Below are 20,000 nucleotides of genomic sequence, written 5' to 3' on the forward strand. Positions count from 1 at the left end.
AGTATATTTGCAGTACAGTGACTGCCTGCTGCCACTTTTGAATATGATTTTTGATGATGTAAATAGTCCCATATTGCACTCCATACACTGCTTCTAGAGGGTGATGCATTAAAAGTTAGCAGCACCTTATTGAATGATAAAGTAGTTCTTGTATTATTTATTTTCATCAGTATTTATAAAATTCCTTGGACAACAAGTGAAGCAAGTTGTTGTTTACTTTGCATTATAGATTAGTGTGGTTATATTTATCCAGTAATGAAAGAGTACTTGAAATTTGAAAAGAGCTCTAGTTTATATTTTCTTTGGTTATTGATATTTTAGATTTTTTTAAGGATTCCAACAAACAATGCTGAAAGATGAAAATGTGTTACAGGAGAGTTACAGCAAGCTTTTAATTACAATATAAGCTTATGTTGATAGTGATATTTGGCAGATCTTACTAAAAGTTCCTCATTGTGAATACTAACAAATGTTTTTATTGCTTATGGTCTGTATTGTTCATTTATAGTTTTAGTCCTTGCTGACCAACTTTAATGATAATTTTGGCTGTGGCTGGGTAGTCCACATGGCACAGAAATTACAGGTTAACGTTAAACATTAGAAAATAGAGACCTCATATTTGATATCTGGTTCTTTAAGATGTGGTAATTAAGAGGCACCAAGCAATGGCAGTGGCAGCTGATTCCCAATTAGATTAGATTCCTTATTGCCAGGGATTTCTACAAATTCTGTCTGTGAGGAAATCTGTTGGTCTTTGCGGAACTCAGACAGGTGTAGAGACTTTGTCAGTTACTTGATGCCATGCCAGTATTGTCACTATAGGTCGTTACTGCATGGCTAACACTAATACTATATATTTCAAGATCTTGTACATCAGAAGCAATTCAATGATATCAGTTTTTGTTAGTATAAGTGATGAGACCTTTTATTTAGATTTACCTGATATTTTCATTGTTTATTTACTGGTTTTCATTTACTTTCTTTTTGAAATCTTAAAATAATTCTTTACAGCCTTCCTCTGTTTTCTTTCCAAGAATGAATCCTTTAATTTCAGTATTAGGTAGGCATGTACTTGAGAATGTATTTGATTATAATTTACCCTATATTCATTTTATAAAGCTTAGGAATTATACAGTATAAGTATTATATAATGGGAAAAGTTGAATTGTTCATACTTTTCCTTGGAACTTTTTTTTTTTTTTTTTTTTTTGGGGGGGGGTGAAGGACTAGATCAGAATTTAGTACTCTTTTGATCAGTGAAATGTTTACATGTACAGTTAAAGTTTATGTTTCAATTAAAACTAAGGATCTTATCAATTTCTCCCATGCTGTTAATTTTTATTTTCACCTGTAAGGATTATATAATCAAAAACTATAGTCATTGGGTTTTAATAAACAGCTATACACAATTTCTAATTTTTTTTATTTATTTATTTATTAATTACATAAAGTCCCCTCAGACCTTACCTTTTTATTTCATTTTATATTTGCAGTAGACCCATATGAAAAGATTACAATATTTTTTGGATCAAAAACATCTGTTAGATTCCAAAACCAAGAGCCGGAATTGTGTTACAGTTTTATTTTTTGACATATCCCAAAGTAAAATCATTTCTTTTCTGATTAGGAAGTAATTACAACTGGTATTATCATCATAAAAGAAACTCTACAGAGGTTAAATATGCAAAGCATGTGCTGATACCTATCCTACCACAGAAATCACTTTTCTTTATTTTTAAGAATTTTATGAAAACCCATTTGAATAGGAAGTATATGGGAGTATTACTTGAATATAAATTAATATCATTTGTACATATTTGCAACAGTAGATGCTAACTTTATTTTGCTTAGTGCTAGATTGATATACAACTTGTTTTTATTACTATATGATATTACAAGGGTTTTTAAGTAATGACAGTTTTATGAGCAAAGAAGATATTCAGATTTACTTTATGATCAACAATAATTATCAAATATTCCATTTAGTTCAGAAGGAAAACTGTATTTGTTTTAGTTAAAGATATTTTTATTATCTGGAGGGATTTACTTTTCTAATTGATGAGATTTTTACATTCTTGATTTTTATTTTATAGATGTTCTGAACTTTTGCATCTTTATAACATCAGGTCTTAGTGTTGTCTTCTCTAGAGGTGGCAATGCAATATTTGGTAAGAGGTCAGTCAAAATTGAGACTTTTTTTCTTTGACAGGGAGAAAAAGAAGAAATTGACCAGCCTGGCAACCTTGAGGAAGAAGCTGATTCGTCGGCGTCGGTCGTCCAAGTCATGCGACCATGCGCGGGTAATCAGAGAGCTGGTGAGTGACTGGACTGTACAGGAGGTGACGGCACTGTGGGAGGAGTATGAAGCAAGTGCAGCTCTTAAGGATCTTACCGTGCAGGTAATCTTTCAGAAACCTTTTTCCATTTTGTCTTTCTATTTAATGATCAATTTTAATGATAGATTTTTTTCTTAAAGCATATTTGTGCATATAAAAATATTGAAAATCTACCTAACCAGAGTCAGATTTGAAGCTGAGGCAGGAGTCATAGCTTTCTTAGGTTTGTGTTCAGTAATCGGTTGCTCATGACATCTTGACTTAGATTCGTTTCCATACGTTATATTCAATGCTGTAATAGACTAATTTGGTGATGATCCACTCAAAGATGGTGTCAGGAGATGAATTCATACTGTATTTCTAATGTTCATCTCTTTAGTGAGAAATAATGTATGTATGGTGTCTCATGGATATATATAGTTGCAAATACTTGTTGATGTGATAATGCTATATATTATAGCTTTATATTGTTTCTACAATAGAGATGTAGTTTTCTCTTAACAGAGTATTTATTGTGAATAGCCTCACCTCTTCCTTTCACAAATAATTATATGCTTTACAGACTTCATTGTAGCAAAGTACAGTTACCTTTAGCTCTGCATCAAAAGTTTTATTTTCAAACTGAATTTGTTATGTGAGGAGATTTCTCTTTATGCAATCGTACTATTAAACAAATGATACCTGAAATTAGAGCTATGGTGATTCATTTGTAGATTATGAATTTAGACTAAATGACATTGTAGACATGTTTTGATTGTTTTCTCTAATCATGATTTCTATTGCCATTTTTGTTTTATATGTGATTGAAGTTGTTGCCATTATAATTTTTGTTGTATAGAATGCTAAGGATTTTATATTAAGAACAGGCACTTACCAATGAAGAAAATTATAATTATAACAATATGTATTTTTTTCTGTTATTGGAATTACAAAAATATATTTTATCTCCATTTTGGTGTTACTATTGGACGAGTATATACGGCTTATGTAGAAATATGATGTGTTTTTTTTTTTTCTTTATTGGGGCAGTTTTTCTTTATCAACTGTAAAGAGTTTTTTTTTGCATATCTTTTATGAAGCAAAAGTGAATTATGAAATATCAATTATTTTTAAAAGTAGTTTGATATTTAGCTAGCATATGGTATGAAATATGTTAGGTCTTACAACAAAAATGTCTCATGTTTATTCACTGTTTACAACTTCAGACTACTTCAGCAGGTATAAAAATGACACAACATTTGTGGTTAAAACGATTCCTTTGATTCAGGCTGACTTGGCACGACCGCCAGCCCCGACGTACAAACAAGATCTCAGTGACCTGTTTGACTACAAGTACTGCACGGATGTTGACCTGGTGTTCCAGGGAGCCATCTTCCCCGTCCACCGGGCCATCCTGAGTGTCCGTTGTCCATACTTCCAGGTACGGCTGGTTCTTTCATGGTCTAGTGCAGCCACTGTAAAAGGGGTTTGATTTTCATGCTTTGTAATTGCTGTTGGGTTAATGTTTGAATTATTTTGTATTTGTAGACTTTTTAACACTGGAAATCTAGTTAAGGGAAATATTCAAAACATTAAAGGTTCATATATTGCTTGTTTGGGATGTTACTAGACATGGATGTTGCTCTTATTGTTATTTTTTTTTTTTTATGTTGCAGGAGGTGCTGAAGAAGATACCTGGCTATGGGGCCCAGATTGGTGTGGATATACGGACTCCTGGGATAGACATTCCGATGTTCAGTGCTCTTTTACGTTACTTATACACAGGGGAATTCAATGCATATGATGGGACGAGTAAAGCTCAAATGGGTCTCAGTAACTTGGACATGTTAATGCAGTTGTGTGAGGAATTTGGGACGCCCAACCCACTTGAGTGCGATCTTAGGTACCTGTTGGATTCTGGTGATTATGCGGACTGTGTGTTAGTGTTTTCTGCAAGTGGGGAAATGAACCAGTCTGACCAAAATGGAGAGGCTGGTTCATCGGATTACGGTTTTCACAATCGGTTAGAACTTTACTGTCACAAAGCTATTCTCAGTGCACGCTCACCATTCTTCAGAAGCCTGATTCAGCGCAGACAACGATACAGTGAAGACATGTATGAACGAGGAATTCCCCAACCAACGAGAATAGTATTAGACGAAGGTGTCATACCCAAGAGATATGCCAGGGTGCTTCTTCATGCTGTATACCTGGATACTTTAGACCTCTCCTGTATCATACGCGATTCCACCAGCACCAACAGCTTGAGTGAAGCACAAAGCATTGTGCAGACAGGCCGCACTCACATGACAGTTGTGGAAGAGGCCATGGAAATTTACCAAATTGGACGCTTTCTGGAATTGGATATACTAACCCAGGTACAGTAATATGTTTTAGCATAATGTGTCCTTGCAGTTGTTAAAGCCATCATGATATGTATATTTTCATCTTTAGCTTCTTTTTCTTAATCATTAGTTTGATTTATTTGTTTCAAATAGTTCCATTATCCGATTGATCTTATCCTGAAGATTGAAACCATCCATAATCCATGGAATTTGATATTCATCTTTTTTATATTGGATAGTAGTTGCTAACTGTAATCACATCAGTGAAGTTCATACACAAAAGACAATACAAATGTAGAACTAGAAAATAATGGATTATTATTTTTGTTGTTTATTCTGAATACTAGATTTTTAAAAAAGGTGAAAGAAATATGAATGGAGCTAATAAATTGCAAAATATATATACAAATCTATGGATTTGTGTCATCAGATAGTCTATATTGCTCTTAATTTTCATGCCAGCGAGGACTATCAAAGGAACATACTAGGGATTCTTTGAATTGCATTCTAACCTCCATCATCATTATATAGAATATGCAATAGCTTGGATTTGTCAGTTTAGGGCTGGTTGTATAAATAGAACAGTGAATTTTTGTACTATTTACGTATTGAGTCTTCTGCTTTTAGTGAGTCTAGTCCTCTTTCAGCACTAGCAGATTTGGTAAATATAAATGTGTCCATTCTTTTTCATCAGGGTTGTGAAGATCTGATAGTGGAGTCGGTCAGCCTTGATAACCTGGTATCAGTTTTGCGCTGGTCTGGAGAAGCCCACGGTTCAGCCTGGGTACATCGTCAGGCACTGCACTTTCTGCGGGAGGAATTCTCTCAGGTAATTAGAAAAAATGTGTAAAATTTGATGTAGTTCTGATTTTAGACATCTAGATTTTTCAGAAATGGAAATAGTTTTTTTTTTTTAGTCTACAATGCCTTTTTGATCATCCTTTTGCTTATGTGAAATTTCACAAGACATGAAATTTTTTAATACATTTTTGAAAAGAAGTGATTGATTCAGTTGATGATACATACCAAGAACGTTGGCAGAGTTATATATTGTGTTGCGATGTGGTTGGTCTGATGATTTTACGGTTTGCTCCTCAGGTTGCTCAGTCAGGTGTATTACTGGAACTGGATAAATCAACGTTATTAGAAGCCTTGATATCAGACTTCTTGCAAGCAGCAGAATTAGATGTCCTGCAAGCAACACTGCGATGGGGAGAACACCAGTTGCTTCGGCGGATGGAAGATAGAGGTTAATATATCTATATTCTTTTGTATATGATGTTAAAGCAAAGATTTATGATAGTAAATCAGAGCTTGATGGTATATGATTATTGATTTTTAGTACTGAATAAGAAAATAACATTATTTGGAATGAGTGTCTTTCACTCTCTTTTTCTTGTTTAGTGAATGAGACTTTATGGTCTTAAAGCTTCTTTTTCTCCCTATACATTTTTTTTTCTCTCTCTCCCACCATATTCATATTTCATATATTCCCCTCCCCTTAGAAAAAAAAAAAATCTTCATTCTCTAAATTGTCTTGTATATTTTCTTCTTGTAGAACCCAATCTAGTGTCCCAAACGGCTCACTCGGTAACTCGTAAAGGATTGAGAAAAAGGGACATGAACGACGTGGAGTTGCGAGAGATACTGTCAGAGCTCCTGCCTCATGTTCGCATGGACCACGTCTTACCTCCGAACCATGACATTCTCACACAGGCAAGTTCATGTAGAGAGGAGTGTATTTGTTTTTTGTGCTTATTATAGCATAGTGAATAGCATAAATGAATGATGTGGTTTTTCATTCTTGGACTTAGGAGTGTGGTTTTGGAATGCAACAGATAAAGAAAAATAACTTTAATATGAAATGTTTATGTTGTCAGTTAGAGTTGCAAAACTGTGAGCCTTTATGTGAGAAGGGAGGATTTAAGCTTTGTAATGTATTAGCAACAACATTTGAGACAAATGTATTCAGAATACTCTAAAAGGATTATTGTACAATGTACAAGAATTCAGATTTTGACTATTAATTTTCATTTCTTACCATCAGGCTATTAAACGAGGTTTGGTGTCAACCCCACCGAGTCATATGATAGGAGATGATACAACAAACTACAGGGTGAATGCTTGGATACGAAGTAAAAACAATGGCTTGTTTGTCAAACCCAGGCTTTTTACTCCATATGCTGAGGAAATAAAGGTTTGTTGGTTTATTTGGTTTTATGTATAGTTAGATTTTATAGTTATAGTTACTGACTGGACCCAGATGTTAACTGATCAGCAGTGTTGTTTCAGGAATTAAGTTATTCTGTCTCCTCTCAGTTAATGGATAACAGTTTAGTCATCTTTAGTCTGGAGCTTTTAGAAAACATGGGATATTTACAAACATGAATTGCAGTATAGAATGAATGTAGAGGCATGTGGGACACGCACTGCTATGTCTCCCATTTGTTTCATAAATTAGAAATGGGAATGCATTTTAGAATATCCTCCAACTTTTTCCTACAACTGCTGTATCTCCTGTTTGTTTCATATAAGAGGGATAGGAGTACATTTTCCCCCACAACAACCTTTTTCAGGGTTACAGATATAGTTATATATTTGTATAAGGAGTTAATGCACTGTGGATACAGATTGTAACCATTATATTTTTTTCACACCTCTAGTCTGTGGTAGATGAGCAGACTGCTGGTGGAGTGGACGTGGTCCGACTGCAGTGTTATGTCTCCCACATCCCTGATGCGCTTTACATGGTAGAAGACAATGCTCCTCACCAACCAACTTATGCTCCACCTACCACTGTGGATGTTGTTGCAGCTGCCATACCAGGTGAAAATGCTTTGTCATATTATATTTTTTTCTTCTTTTCCCTAAGGTATGAAAGAATGAGAAGGACAAAGTAAACTGTAAGTGTGTTTGATAGAAATTTTGGTGAGGTATCTAAGGTGTCCTTAAAATTTATTTTAAATATGTTTTTGAGTTTCTTCAGGCTAAATGTATGTCTATTTGACGTGAACCTAATGATCCCACATTTCAACAGTGCTATCAATGGTAAGGCGTGAGAGAGAGCTGGTGTCCACCCCGGGCTATCAGCGAGCTGCCTCACTCCTTTTTAGTGACCGACGAATGCTCAGACGACAAGTGCGCTTACGTGTTGTGAGGGAATTCAACTTGCCAGATTCTGTTGCTGATGTGTTGGAGGTCAGTTTCAGCTTGTTTAGTAAGATTGTAAATTTCTGCAACATTTTGTTAAATTGGATTAGACTGCTTCACTCATTTCATAGCATCACTTAAAACATGAGTGATTTCTAATATTCATTTGGAACAGGGAGCTTCCTACACCGAAGAGGAAGAGGAAGAAGTGGAGAAGCGTTGTTCAGTTAGGGACGAGGGCAGGTCCAAATTACATCCTCCTGAATTCCTCTTGGATCCACTTCTCGAGCCTCCTTCACACCACTTCCGTCTTATGCAAGTAAGTTTGAAAAGTTAGCTCTCTGAGTGTAGGGGAAGCAATACGTAAATATTTTTGTTTCTTACACCATCGTGTTTCATTTATGTTTTTCCTCCCAATGGAAGCCGAATCAGATTTATTTTTTACATGTTCACCAAGTTTGATCCATAACCTAACCAACTCACAACATAAGTTTTACTCTTTACTCAAGTCTGGTATATGCCATGATGTAGAAAAAATAATCCCATTTTGTCAGCTCTAGTCCATTTGAGATTGGCTTAGTCTCTTGATTCATATCATGAGATTATGTTTGCAATAGATTTTTTCATGTGTTACAAAACCTATTTTCCAAATTAAAGTTACCAATACATGTGAGGTCTAAACCTATATATATATATATAAAAGCTATACCATTTAGTACTGTAAGAACTAGAAACTCTGTATTGTTATTGATTTCATATTGCTTTGAAAATCCAGAGTGTTCAGAAAATAACATAATATTGTAGGATTGAAAAGTGTATAAGACTGTGGGCCTTCATATACTAGGGTTCATGTGTTTTTATTACAAACTCTTCAATATCTTTGAGTATATTCATAAAGTATAAGGTAATGAAAAGGAAAGGTGTATATTATATTCCATTTATTATTACTATTCTTATAAATATCAATAATAATATTTTTCTTTTTTTTTCTCTCTCTCTCTTTCAGGGTGATGAAGGACACTTGAGTGATATGGTGCCAGATGTAGCTCTGGCCTCCTCCTCGCTGTCTGCCTTGCATCTGGGAGGAAGTAGTTTGGATGATCGTCACTTAGGCAGCCTTGAGGGCCTTGAAGACCTGGAAGGAACGCAGATGTCATTAGATCTGGGCGATGGATCACACCACCAGGTAGGGATGTGGTGTAAAGGCTTTCATTGTGTTGATTAGTCAGAGAATAATGCATTGTTTTGTGTTTTATTGCAATCTTGAAGGAATCATAAGAATAGTTGGGAAGTGGATATCTGGGTTGTTATTGTCAAGTTGATCTTGATTTGGTTATTGTTATTGGTGAAAAAGAAGTTAAAGCAGGACCCATGTATATAAGATAAACACTTTAATATCAGTTATGAAGGCTACATATATAGGCTTTCTAGGGAAAGGAAAGTGTTTTTAACTTGCTCTCAATATAGAAGGTACAGGTACACAGAACTCATTTGAATTTTAGATGTGCTTGGCAACATGCATGTGTATGCTGAATGACTATGCTTGTAGGGGCTGTTATTTTATATTTATCTTATCATTTATACAGTTTACCTATGTATTCTAAGCATTGTCTAAAGAATTTGTTTGTTTAGTTGCTATTCCGAAAGTTTTTGGTCCCTCAAAGTCTGGTGCAAATGTCATAGTAGTCGGATATAATCACATTCTGAAGCTGCAATTGAGTTGACTTTGTGCTACTATCCCAGTTTTATGGTGCATCCAAGAACCAAGGAAGTCTTTCAATCACCAACCACTATTCTCCCTTGTTACCTCTGTTATTGTGAGATAAGGAAAGTTATTTTCTCTCTGGTCTTCTGTTCACTCTGTGTATTGCAGTTTTACTGCACTCTTCAGTCTTGGTTGCAGTGTGCAGTGTGTCATGATGAGATCCCAGTTGCTCATAATTAATTCACTATTGTTTTCTTGTATTCTTTTTGTGTTTTATGAAATGGAGTTAATCCTTCAGTGTTACTGTCAGATCTGGATTTTAAAGTCATGTTTTCACTAACTGTAAGCTTTCTTGACTTGATTGCACCTTTTGCCACTGCTTGTGCTTCACCAGTCAGGGTAGGTCAGTGGTTCTAGAAATATACAGCTATTTTTCTGTTCCTGGGGCAGTTATAGGAGAATTGACATCTCCAAGATGATCCCTGCAGTGCAATGACATTGCTTAGCAGCTTTGTCCTTTGTCACTATAATATTTTCCACTAAGGTGGTCTTTTATACTTGTAATATTTTGCCTTACTGATTGTTCCTCTTTTGTGAACTGCCATTTGTGTAGAGGTGTACAGTATACCCTATACTGATCTGATTTACATTCCATTCTGAGCTTTTATTGCATTAGTCTTTTTTTCTGTTTTCTGTTCTCCTCCATTCTTTTCCAGTTTTTAGCCAATCTTTACACCAGACTTCAAGGGGCTGGGAAGTGAGTCATTTGACATATGGAAATCATTACTCATTTTCTATGAGAGGTTTGGTACATGGATCCCCCTCCTTTCTAATAGGCTGTACTGACTTTTGCTGCCTTCATGTTCTATATTCTGATTCCTCATCTTGGACAGCAGAGTTGATCATAGTGGAAGAGGATGATTGTGAAATTGCCAGACTGAATTTTTCCATTATTTTTTTGCATGTGTTGCATAAAATTAATGGTGTATAAATTCATCCTAGTTGGGATATCTGATTGGGTTCACCTGATTGCTTTAACTTTTGCACCACATCTAGGACAGGAAATGTTAACTGCCCATCTGTCAAATGCTGCAGTTTACTTAGTCAGAAGTTGTTTCATTGAGAATATATAAAAGTACAATTTTATGCTAAGAGTAAGCACAAAAATACATAGGTTATCTGAAAAATGCAAGACATTACTCTGCATTTACTGTAGGGATCCTCAGCTCCAGATTAGTTATGAAACAGTGATTTATTAAGAGAGTTTTGCTAGTATCACTTATATTCAGAATGAAAGAAGATCTGTATATAAAAACTATTATAGGCTCTGACACAATAGAAGTTAAAAGTGTTGTTGACCCTTATTTAATATTGAGGTTAGGTTCCTGAAAGCTGGACCTTGTAACTGAAACAGTGATCATTGCGACCTTGTTTTTAGATGTCTGTATAAGAACCACAGGGTATCTATATTGTTTCCTCTATCCTGTATTAGGAAACATAAGAAAACAGGAATATGTGCCTGAATAATTCAGAAAGGCATAAATTTAAATTGTAAACCACTATAACATTAAGTAAGACTTAACTAAGTAATCAGATTTTTGTATCGATGTATGGTGGATAGCTTGGAGATATGTATTTTTTTAAGGTTCTTCTTAGTTCTTCTGATTCTTTAATACCAAAAGCTATTATGCTCTGTTTCACCTGCCTAGGTTGGGTCTCACCTCACCTTGGGAGGTTCATGCAGAAGAAGGTCCAGCAGACGCCGTCGGCTGCCGCCACACTTTACACCTCCACCTCTGTCTGGCCACCATACGTATGGGGGCCCTCCACCTCGGTCTCCATGCACTCCCCCTCTCAGACCTCACTCCTCCACTGCCACTGTGACCCGCCATCATGCCACCACCACACCCCCGCTGTTCCTCTGACATCAACACTTCCACTCCTTGCATTACCGCAGTCACAGTCACCGACACTACCATCATGTGCGCTACTCACCCCCCACGAGGCCGCGCACACCCATGTTCTAAATGCCGCTAAACTTCAATTGCTTCTTTTATGTCAGATTTGTTAAACGTATATTTCCAAGCAATGGATAGCATGTATCCATTTGTTTTAAGGGTGAAGCTAAGGAATGTAGAAGAGAGGCAACCCTTAAGTCCTGTTTGCCAAATTGCTAGTGAACAAATCTGATTAAAAAAAGAAAGAAAAGTAGGTTGAACACACTTTCCAACACTGCCGAAATATTTCAGGTGTACATGATTATTATTCAGTGATGAATCGGCATCTCTTAGCGTCAAGTTAGTGGGCATTCTATCTTAAAAGTACGACTGTGGAAGCAAGGTGTGGAAGAATGGAAGTCATATTTTGCATTGCATCTCTTTCATAAAGAAAGAAAGAAAAAAAACAAAAGATTTTCCTTCCTTTCATATATACTTTTATCTCTCTTTATTTACTCTGCTCATCTCTTTATTATTCCTTAGAAAGATTTAAAAAGATGCCTTATTTTCACAAGTAATTGTCTGGTTGTCTGGAAAAGCCTGATATTGACTATGAAAAAAGACATCAGCTGTACAGACTCCTTTTTCTTTATAAGTTGATCATGTTGTTGAAAATCATTTTAATTATTAAGATTATTTTCTCATAACTACTGTTTTTAATGGTAGAGTTGATGTCATAGTAATGATAATTGTTATTATGTAATTATGATTATGATAATGACTATAATTATGATCATAACTATGATTATTAAGTAGAGTAACAGTTTTTATTATGATGAAGGTAATGATTATTGTTAGTATGAGTGTAATCATTATTATTATTGTTCTTATGATCATGATATAATTATGAATATTATTATTATTATTATTATTATTATTATTATTATTATTATTATTATCATCATTAATATTAATATTATCATTGTCATCATGATCATTATCACATCATTATTATTAGTATTTGTTTTATTGTTGTTATTTTCATAGCAATATTATTATTATTGTTTTCATTGATATCATTCTTACTATTGCTATCATTATTAATTATCATTGTTATCCTCATTACCATTACTATCATGATGATGGTGGTAAAAATGATAATAGTTACCATTACTTTTGCTATTTTAAGTACAATTACTCTTATCATTATTTAGACTGAACAGATAATGATGATGTCTTTTGTTTTCTATCTTTTTTTTCCTCTCATGTTAACTTTTTTTTTTTTTTTTTTTTCCACTTTTTTCCATCAAGAGCCATGTTATGGTCTGGCTCGCTCAATGATTCAAACCCAAAGCTTCTGTAATTTCAGTCCGATGGTCTGACAATAAGTTGCGGTGGGAAATGGCCATACCAAAGACAGAAGATATCTTAGAACTTGGAGGAGATTTAAAAACATGATAATTTTTTTTTTTTCTCTCTATCTCTTTTCTTTTTGTGAATATCAGCATCCTAGGCTCCAGGCCAATGTGTTCCAAGGTTGTGTCAAGTTTCGTATTTTTGGTAAAGCCTCACAGTTGTAAAATTAAGGGGCCTGAGGTTCTATGGCTGGGGTGATGAATTTTGATTTTTGAATATCATTGGAAAATTAGATCCACTTTGTATTGTCAACTGGAATGCGGTGTGCCGACTGATATCCCAATGAGCCACGGTGCTGATTTTTGCAGGGAAAATAAATTGTGATTCATTGTAAGTAAAAGGGAACAGTAGGTTTTTTTTCTCTCTCTCTTCATAATTTGCATATTATTTTCATCCATCAGAATAGCTCCTAAATATGTATGTGATTCCAATTGGGAGACTGATCTTCCAAGGACAAGAGGGAGGGGTTAATGTAGAGTTTAAACTATTTATTTCTTTTAACTTTCTACTTACTCTAATGGTAGGGCTTTTTACATATCATATTTGTTTTGTTTTTTTGTTTTTGTTTTTCCTCCCTCTTTTTCTGTCTCTTCGTCTTCTTGAAATGTCTTTTGCATTAGCAGTTTGGACCCGTTGTCTGCTAATCCCAAAGCCTGTGATACTTTTAAGCCGTCACTTGAGAACTGTACCTTGTGAGGAGATTCAGAGGCCAAAAGAAGACAGTAATAAAGAAGGCTATCTATTGCCATAATGAGGCTGATCCTAGGTAGAGGGTAGCCCAAAGATTTGAGTAATGAAAATGTTTCTTCCCTAGCGATGATGGAGGACCAAGTTACAGATGATTAATACTGCTTATAGTCAGTCAGTTATGGCTTAAATCAAAGACTGTTCTTTCAGTCATTCCAGTGGTACTATCCAGTTTGTAAGGTAAATGACATGTAAAGGTTATTTTATTTCATATATGAATGTTGGGGCATATGTATCAAGGAATTTCAGAGATGAGAATGATATTTAGTTTGGGATATAGATACAAAATTACATTATGGTTTGTGAAACCCAAATAAAACATTTAGTCTTATTAAAGCAACAAAAAGAATAAGAAAGTTAAAATGACAGGTGGTCAGGCATGAAAAAAGTAATTGTTATTTACATGCTATTGGTAATTGGGGATTGTTGCAGATGACTTATATAAATGATGTGCCATATTGGAAACTACCACTTTTTTAGGCACCAACCCTTTTATAAAAGCGTGCTCCATATTTTTATACAGTGAAATAGATTCTTGTATCTAAAAGATGTGAGGTTAAGGTATGTAAAAGCTGTGTGAAGACCTATTAGGAGAGGTGTACAAAATCAATGTTTTTGATCTGTAGGAGTCTGAAACCTCAAGCTTAAATTTACAAGTCATTCCACATGGAAGACACCTTATATCTAAACACAGAGTCCAAAAATTCTGTGGGCCAGTTGAAATGTGCTCCTCAGCATCATACATATAATGCAGTTTTCTAGATCAAAGACAAAGTGCCCAGTGACCATCAGGATAACACTGTAGAAGCAGATTCTAAGGTTCTGTTTTTTATTAAACTTCCAACTTTAAAGAAAAACAGAAGCTGACTAATCCCAGTCGGAGGTCTTATGCTTTCTTGCATCTGCACTCTAAAGCCCCCTTTTATGGGTTTCCAAGTGCCTCTACTACAGACCAATGCAACACACTGGCACAAAGTTGTATATGGTGGTAGTGTTTAGTGGAGATTTGATGACGATGGGCTACTACAATGTAAACTTTAGTGAGAATGATTCAGTTGGATGTTATTTATCTCTCTGTGTCTCATTTTAATATGTTATGTTAGACTAGTTTTCTTGGGAATTGTGTAGAAATTTTGGTTCTTGTGCAGAAAGAAAGCCTAAAAAAAGGAAAAAGAAAATATATGATTCAAAATTTTTAGCACCTTTTGAACGGCTTGTTTAGTTCAAATCGGGAGTTACTCTCTTTTGTTGTTGTTTTTCTTTTTTTTTTTTTTTTTTTTGTTATTATTATCATTGATTATTATTATTGATGTTATTAGTAGTAGTAGTAGTTATTATCATTATTATTATTATTATTATTAATATTATTATTGTTATTATTATTATATTATTATTTTTTTTATTATTATTATAAATTGTTTCATTATTATTTTTGTTATTATTATTATTGTTATAAACATTTTTGTAATGATGATTATTATTATTATTATTATTATTATTATTATTATTATTATTATTATTATTATTATTATTATTATTTTTATTATTATTATTATTATTATTATTATTATTATTATTATTATTATTATTATTATTATTATTATTATTATTATTATTATTATTATTATTATTATTATTATTATTATTAATACTACTACTACTACTACTACTACTACTACTACTACTACTACTATTATAAAGACCTTGTAATAAGTATTTTATTTTTCAAATTATTATTAATATTATTAAAGTAATCATTATTATTATTACTATTATTATAATTATTATTATTATTATTATTATTATTATTATTATTATTATTATTATTATTATTATTATTATTATTATTATTATTATTATTATTATTATTATTATTATTATTATTATTATTATTATTATTATTATTATTATTATTATTATTATTATTATTATTATTATTATTGTTATTGTTATTGTTATTGTTATTGTTATTATTTTTATTATTATCATTATCATTATTAATATTATTTTATTATTACTTATTAATAGCATTAGTATTATTAATTTTAAGTATATTTATTATAAAGTTTTATTATATTGATAATTAGTTTTAGTAATTCTAAGTATTTTAATTATTGGTTTGATTATTGATTATAAATTTGTTATTATTGTTTACTATTTCTATTATTTTTATTATTATTATTATTTAATCTTTTGGAGGGTAGCGTGTATAAAGCCTAAATTTCCCAAGAAGCTGCACAGATATCAATTTGTGTAGTTTTTGTCTTTATTTTTAAGCATATTAGTTTGCAGAGCCTAGTATTGAAGAGACGATTTTATCATTTTGCTCATTGATGATGAGCTTCTCTTTAAAATATGCTGATAATGAGCATCTATTAAAAAAGAAAAAAGAAAAAAAAAGTGAGGATGTAACAAAAACAGCTGGTCACTGAGGTATTGTAAACTGGTACCTAATTCTGGTTGTATAATTTAAAGTGTGCCAAATTCTTGAGGAAAATTCATATTGTTTGTAATTTGATCACTTTGATATGAAATAAACAACTTTGCTAAGTGATAATAGAATCTAGCTTTATGTGCCACGTCAGGAGAGGATGAGAAGACAACACTTAATGAAATTGAGCATAATATAATGTAAGATAGGAAAACAAAAAAAAAGGAAAAAGGTAATAGAAATAAGCAAAATAGATATGACTTCCAGCGCTGATTCACTTTTAGAATCCGTTTTTAGCCTTTTACCTGAAGAAGGAGACAAAGGTGTGTAGTTGGAGTTATTTTTATTTTCATTTGTATTCATGTATTGTTTTTTTGTTTGTATTCTGCTGTGTGGCAAGGTTGGCATATCAAAGTAAAAATCACACGAGTTGCATTTCAAACTCATCTTCCATTGAGGTGTATGTGAAATATTGATTATTAGAGGAAAATATGTCTCTTGAGTTCGATGTGATGACGTTTTTCTTATTGTAAAGAAGTGTAAGAAAAAAAAAAAAAAAAAAAGCACAATGTTATTTAAGTTCATATACTTTGTACATTATTATTTTGTGGCTGGATTATGTGTTCGAGATACCTGTTCTTAAAATTATTTGTTCATGTACCTGTGGAAGATAAGAAAATCTGTCTAGTGTAATGTGAAAGAACAGCTTTTAGGTATTTCTTGTGTTCAGACAGATGGGTTATTAGTAATAATGATAAATGATTATCTGATATAGGAAATTTTAAAAAGTGATAAGCAGATCTAGAAACTTTTTCATGTTAATTACTGAGGCAAGATAGAATCAAGCATTTTTGTTTTCTCTTTTTCTTTTTTTTTTTTGTTTATTCAGAGGCTACTCTGGTGTTATAGGTATTTTCTTGCCATATCTTTATTGGTAAGTCATATAAAATGCTTTTGTTATAACATCAGTTTTGTTGAACATGAAAAGGTATGTGTATATATAGCATTAGAATTTCAAACTTCTCTTATTTGTGTCCCAGTTTCTGGTAATTTACATATTGAATATACAGTTAGATGTTTGGATATAAACATGGAGGAGAACAATTGCTTTCAGAATAGCACATGCATACCACCTGGAAAAAGTTGAAAGGATGATTATGTATACAGCAAAATTTGTTATCTTGTACTGCCCATATTTGTATAATTTTTTTTTTCTGTTGGCAGAAGTTAATGTGGGATATATTATACAATTATCTAACTTGGTAATGAGATTCTTTTCTTTTTTCATTAGTCATCTAAAAAAAAGATAAATAAGCCCTTATCCTTTTAATTTTTCTTGTCATGCAAGATATATGTAATTTGTACTAGACTTTGTGTTATAAATGAGCCATTAATATTTTTTGTTTAGTTTTTTATTACTATTTATTTATTATTTTGTTGTGTTTATATTACATAGTTTAGAGAATCCAAAATCTAATGTTATTATAATGTCAAAAGTGTTTCTAGAAAGTTTTTGGTAATTTTGCCATTTTTCTCTTTTTCTAGCTATATTCAACCAGGTGTTTTAACATATTGTAGAGTGCTGATGTTACAGGTATTTTTGATTCCAGTAATATTTTTTCTTGGTATAGTTCATTGTCAGTTACATTGATCAATCTCATTCAGTATGTTATGTGTGTTCCCTACATCTCACTTGATATATGGCTTCCAGTATTTATACAAAGATGTAGAAAGAGGATTTTATAATATATTCTAGCATAGACACAATGGGACAGACATATTGCAATTTGGAAAATGAGCTAGTTAAATCTAGTGTCATTAATACTGAGTGACTGATGTGACCAATTCATATGTTTATTCACAAAGAGCAGATGAGGTTCAACTTGTAATGATTGATCTTACATTTTCACAGTAATTACTTGAAGGTCTCTCAGTTTACAGACCCTAAACGCATTCAAGCAATTTTGCTGTTGAAGCATTACCATTCCCATGTTCATGCATGTGACGTTTATACTTTTTCAAGCTTAACTTATGTTGCACCAATTTTATCAGACCTTTTTTTGTTTTTATGAGGAAATATCTTGTCGGATAAGAAAGGGAGGGTGACTGGAATGTAGTTCGTATCTTGGCAGCTAAACTGACCCCCTTTGAACAGCAGAGCAACAGTTTAAAGTTTATCGGCTAGTCTTTATGCCTTATTGCTCTTGTGACACTGGATGTATATGAATTTTTCCTGAATGAGTAAAACATTTTGTGCGAGTGATGTTGTGTTTTTTAAAAGAACCAAAAGCATGTGTATTAGAAGAATTGCACAACAAAGCTCTGTGCACATGCTGGTCGGTCACTGTACATATGTGAACTGATAGTGTATTGTAAATAGTAGTATTTTGTACGATTGCTTTCCACACAGGTTTTGACTATCGTGAATGCTGTACGTGCAATGAAACTGGATGGCTGATCTTGCTCGTCCACTTTCCTCTTCAATGTGTATATTTTTATTGAGTTTATTGTATTGATTTTTTTTTGTGCCAATGTTGTTGTCCATTCACAGTATTTATATCTATAATATGTAAATGTTTATATGGCTGTAATTTCTGTTTCTGTTGTCTATATATTGAACATTACAGAATGTTTATTTTCAAACGTTTGTGAAGACGAAATATTTTTAGTCATGTCATTATGGTTTATACTCTTGAATATGTTTTTCAGTATAAACTGATACATTTAGCACAATGTGAAGCATAATCCTATTTATTTCAAATATATAGTGAAACCATTTATATGTGAAAAACTCACAAAATGTACTCACTTCGTAAGTTTATGGTAGTAAAGGATGTCCATATTCAGTACATTTTCACCAAACCTTTCAGCAGATGTCTCGAGTCTTCTCTAAACAGACTTACAAAGAAGGCCACAGTTAGGTTAAGTAACCAAAAATTGCATTATGGCCAGGTATCATCTCTTATGTGAAAGAATTATAATTGTCTTAGTTCTGAAAAAACATATTAATGGAATCTGTATGGGATGTGAAATCTTCTGAAACAGAGGTTTTAAATATACTAATTGTCTTTTATGCTATGTTAACTTCATGTTACAAATAAAACAGAATCTATTAAATAGAATGCTTTAAACTGTTATTTTTATTTTGAAATTTAACAGTACAGATAACCTTTATTTTGCAGTCCAGGTTAATAGATTACTTCCAGTTATTACAATTCAGCACTGGATAATTAGTAGATTTAAAGAGAAAAAAAATAATAAATTAGAATTTTTCATTGCTCCATGAAGTTTGTTCACAGTGTTCAATGTTAAAAAAGTCTATAAAGTAAATTAGCTAATCTGGCCACAGAAGTTTTCAATTATTGGCTACAGGAGACCTTACTTTACAAAAAGGATGTTTGGATGAAGGCCAGTGAATCTGCCTCAAGCTGAGTGAGAGAGGAATCAAATTCTTTGTGGTTGGCATGGGACCTATTGCTCCAAGCTCTCATTCAGGTATTTATGTGAATAGGTGCGTCAGCATGAAGACTTCTGCCGGCAACGTTGTGAGTGACATTACTTACCCCATTATTTTTAGGGATCAAATTTCACTTTAGTGTATTGTGTATCTGGATGTGAATGCAGTTTTGACCTGTGGATTTGTAGGTAAAAATGTGCAAAACTAGGGAGTTAGGTGATTTGTATTACATGACAGTTTTCTTTTGTCGAACTATATCTGGTAAGATTTTTAGTGAGTCATTAAAGAAAGCAGCGTTGGTGTCTCTCACGGTTGTTAACAGTCCTCTTCTGTGACTGCCCCATTTGTACCCATTTTTAATTTATGATGTCATGGTGTGCCTGTTTTAACATTTCCATTTCTATTATATTCAGGTGTGAGTGGTAATGTAATGTATTTTAATGATTGGTGAGTTTTGAATTTTTTATCATGATTTTAGTATGGAGTCGCACAGTTCA

General features: G+C 32.9%; 1 protein-coding gene across 4 annotated transcripts in view; it reads left to right on the top strand.

Moving 5' to 3' along the window:
* LOC125039478 (BTB/POZ domain-containing protein 7-like) overlaps positions 1-12,287 on the top strand; it is a 42,066-nt gene extending 29,779 nt beyond the window's left edge. For all 4 annotated transcript variants that reach the window (XM_047633472.1, XM_047633474.1, XM_047633473.1 and 1 more), the window contains 12 exons: positions 2,210-2,399; positions 3,604-3,756; positions 3,992-4,693; positions 5,355-5,489; positions 5,759-5,909; positions 6,219-6,376; positions 6,708-6,857; positions 7,324-7,486; positions 7,698-7,858; positions 7,986-8,129; positions 8,817-8,996; positions 11,225-12,287. In XM_047633472.1, coding sequence (XP_047489428.1) covers positions 2,210-2,399; positions 3,604-3,756; positions 3,992-4,693; positions 5,355-5,489; positions 5,759-5,909; positions 6,219-6,376; positions 6,708-6,857; positions 7,324-7,486; positions 7,698-7,858; positions 7,986-8,129; positions 8,817-8,996; positions 11,225-11,440 — 2,503 coding nt within the window. In that variant the 3' untranslated portion in view covers positions 11,441-12,287. The remainder of the gene's footprint in view (positions 1-2,209; positions 2,400-3,603; positions 3,757-3,991; positions 4,694-5,354; positions 5,490-5,758; positions 5,910-6,218; positions 6,377-6,707; positions 6,858-7,323; positions 7,487-7,697; positions 7,859-7,985; positions 8,130-8,816; positions 8,997-11,224) is intronic.
* The last annotated feature ends 7,713 nt before the right edge of the window (positions 12,288-20,000 follow it).

Source organism: Penaeus chinensis, chromosome 27, assembly GCF_019202785.1.
Source record: "Penaeus chinensis breed Huanghai No. 1 chromosome 27, ASM1920278v2, whole genome shotgun sequence".
In the NCBI taxonomy this organism is placed as follows: Eukaryota; Metazoa; Arthropoda; class Malacostraca; order Decapoda; family Penaeidae; genus Penaeus; species Penaeus chinensis.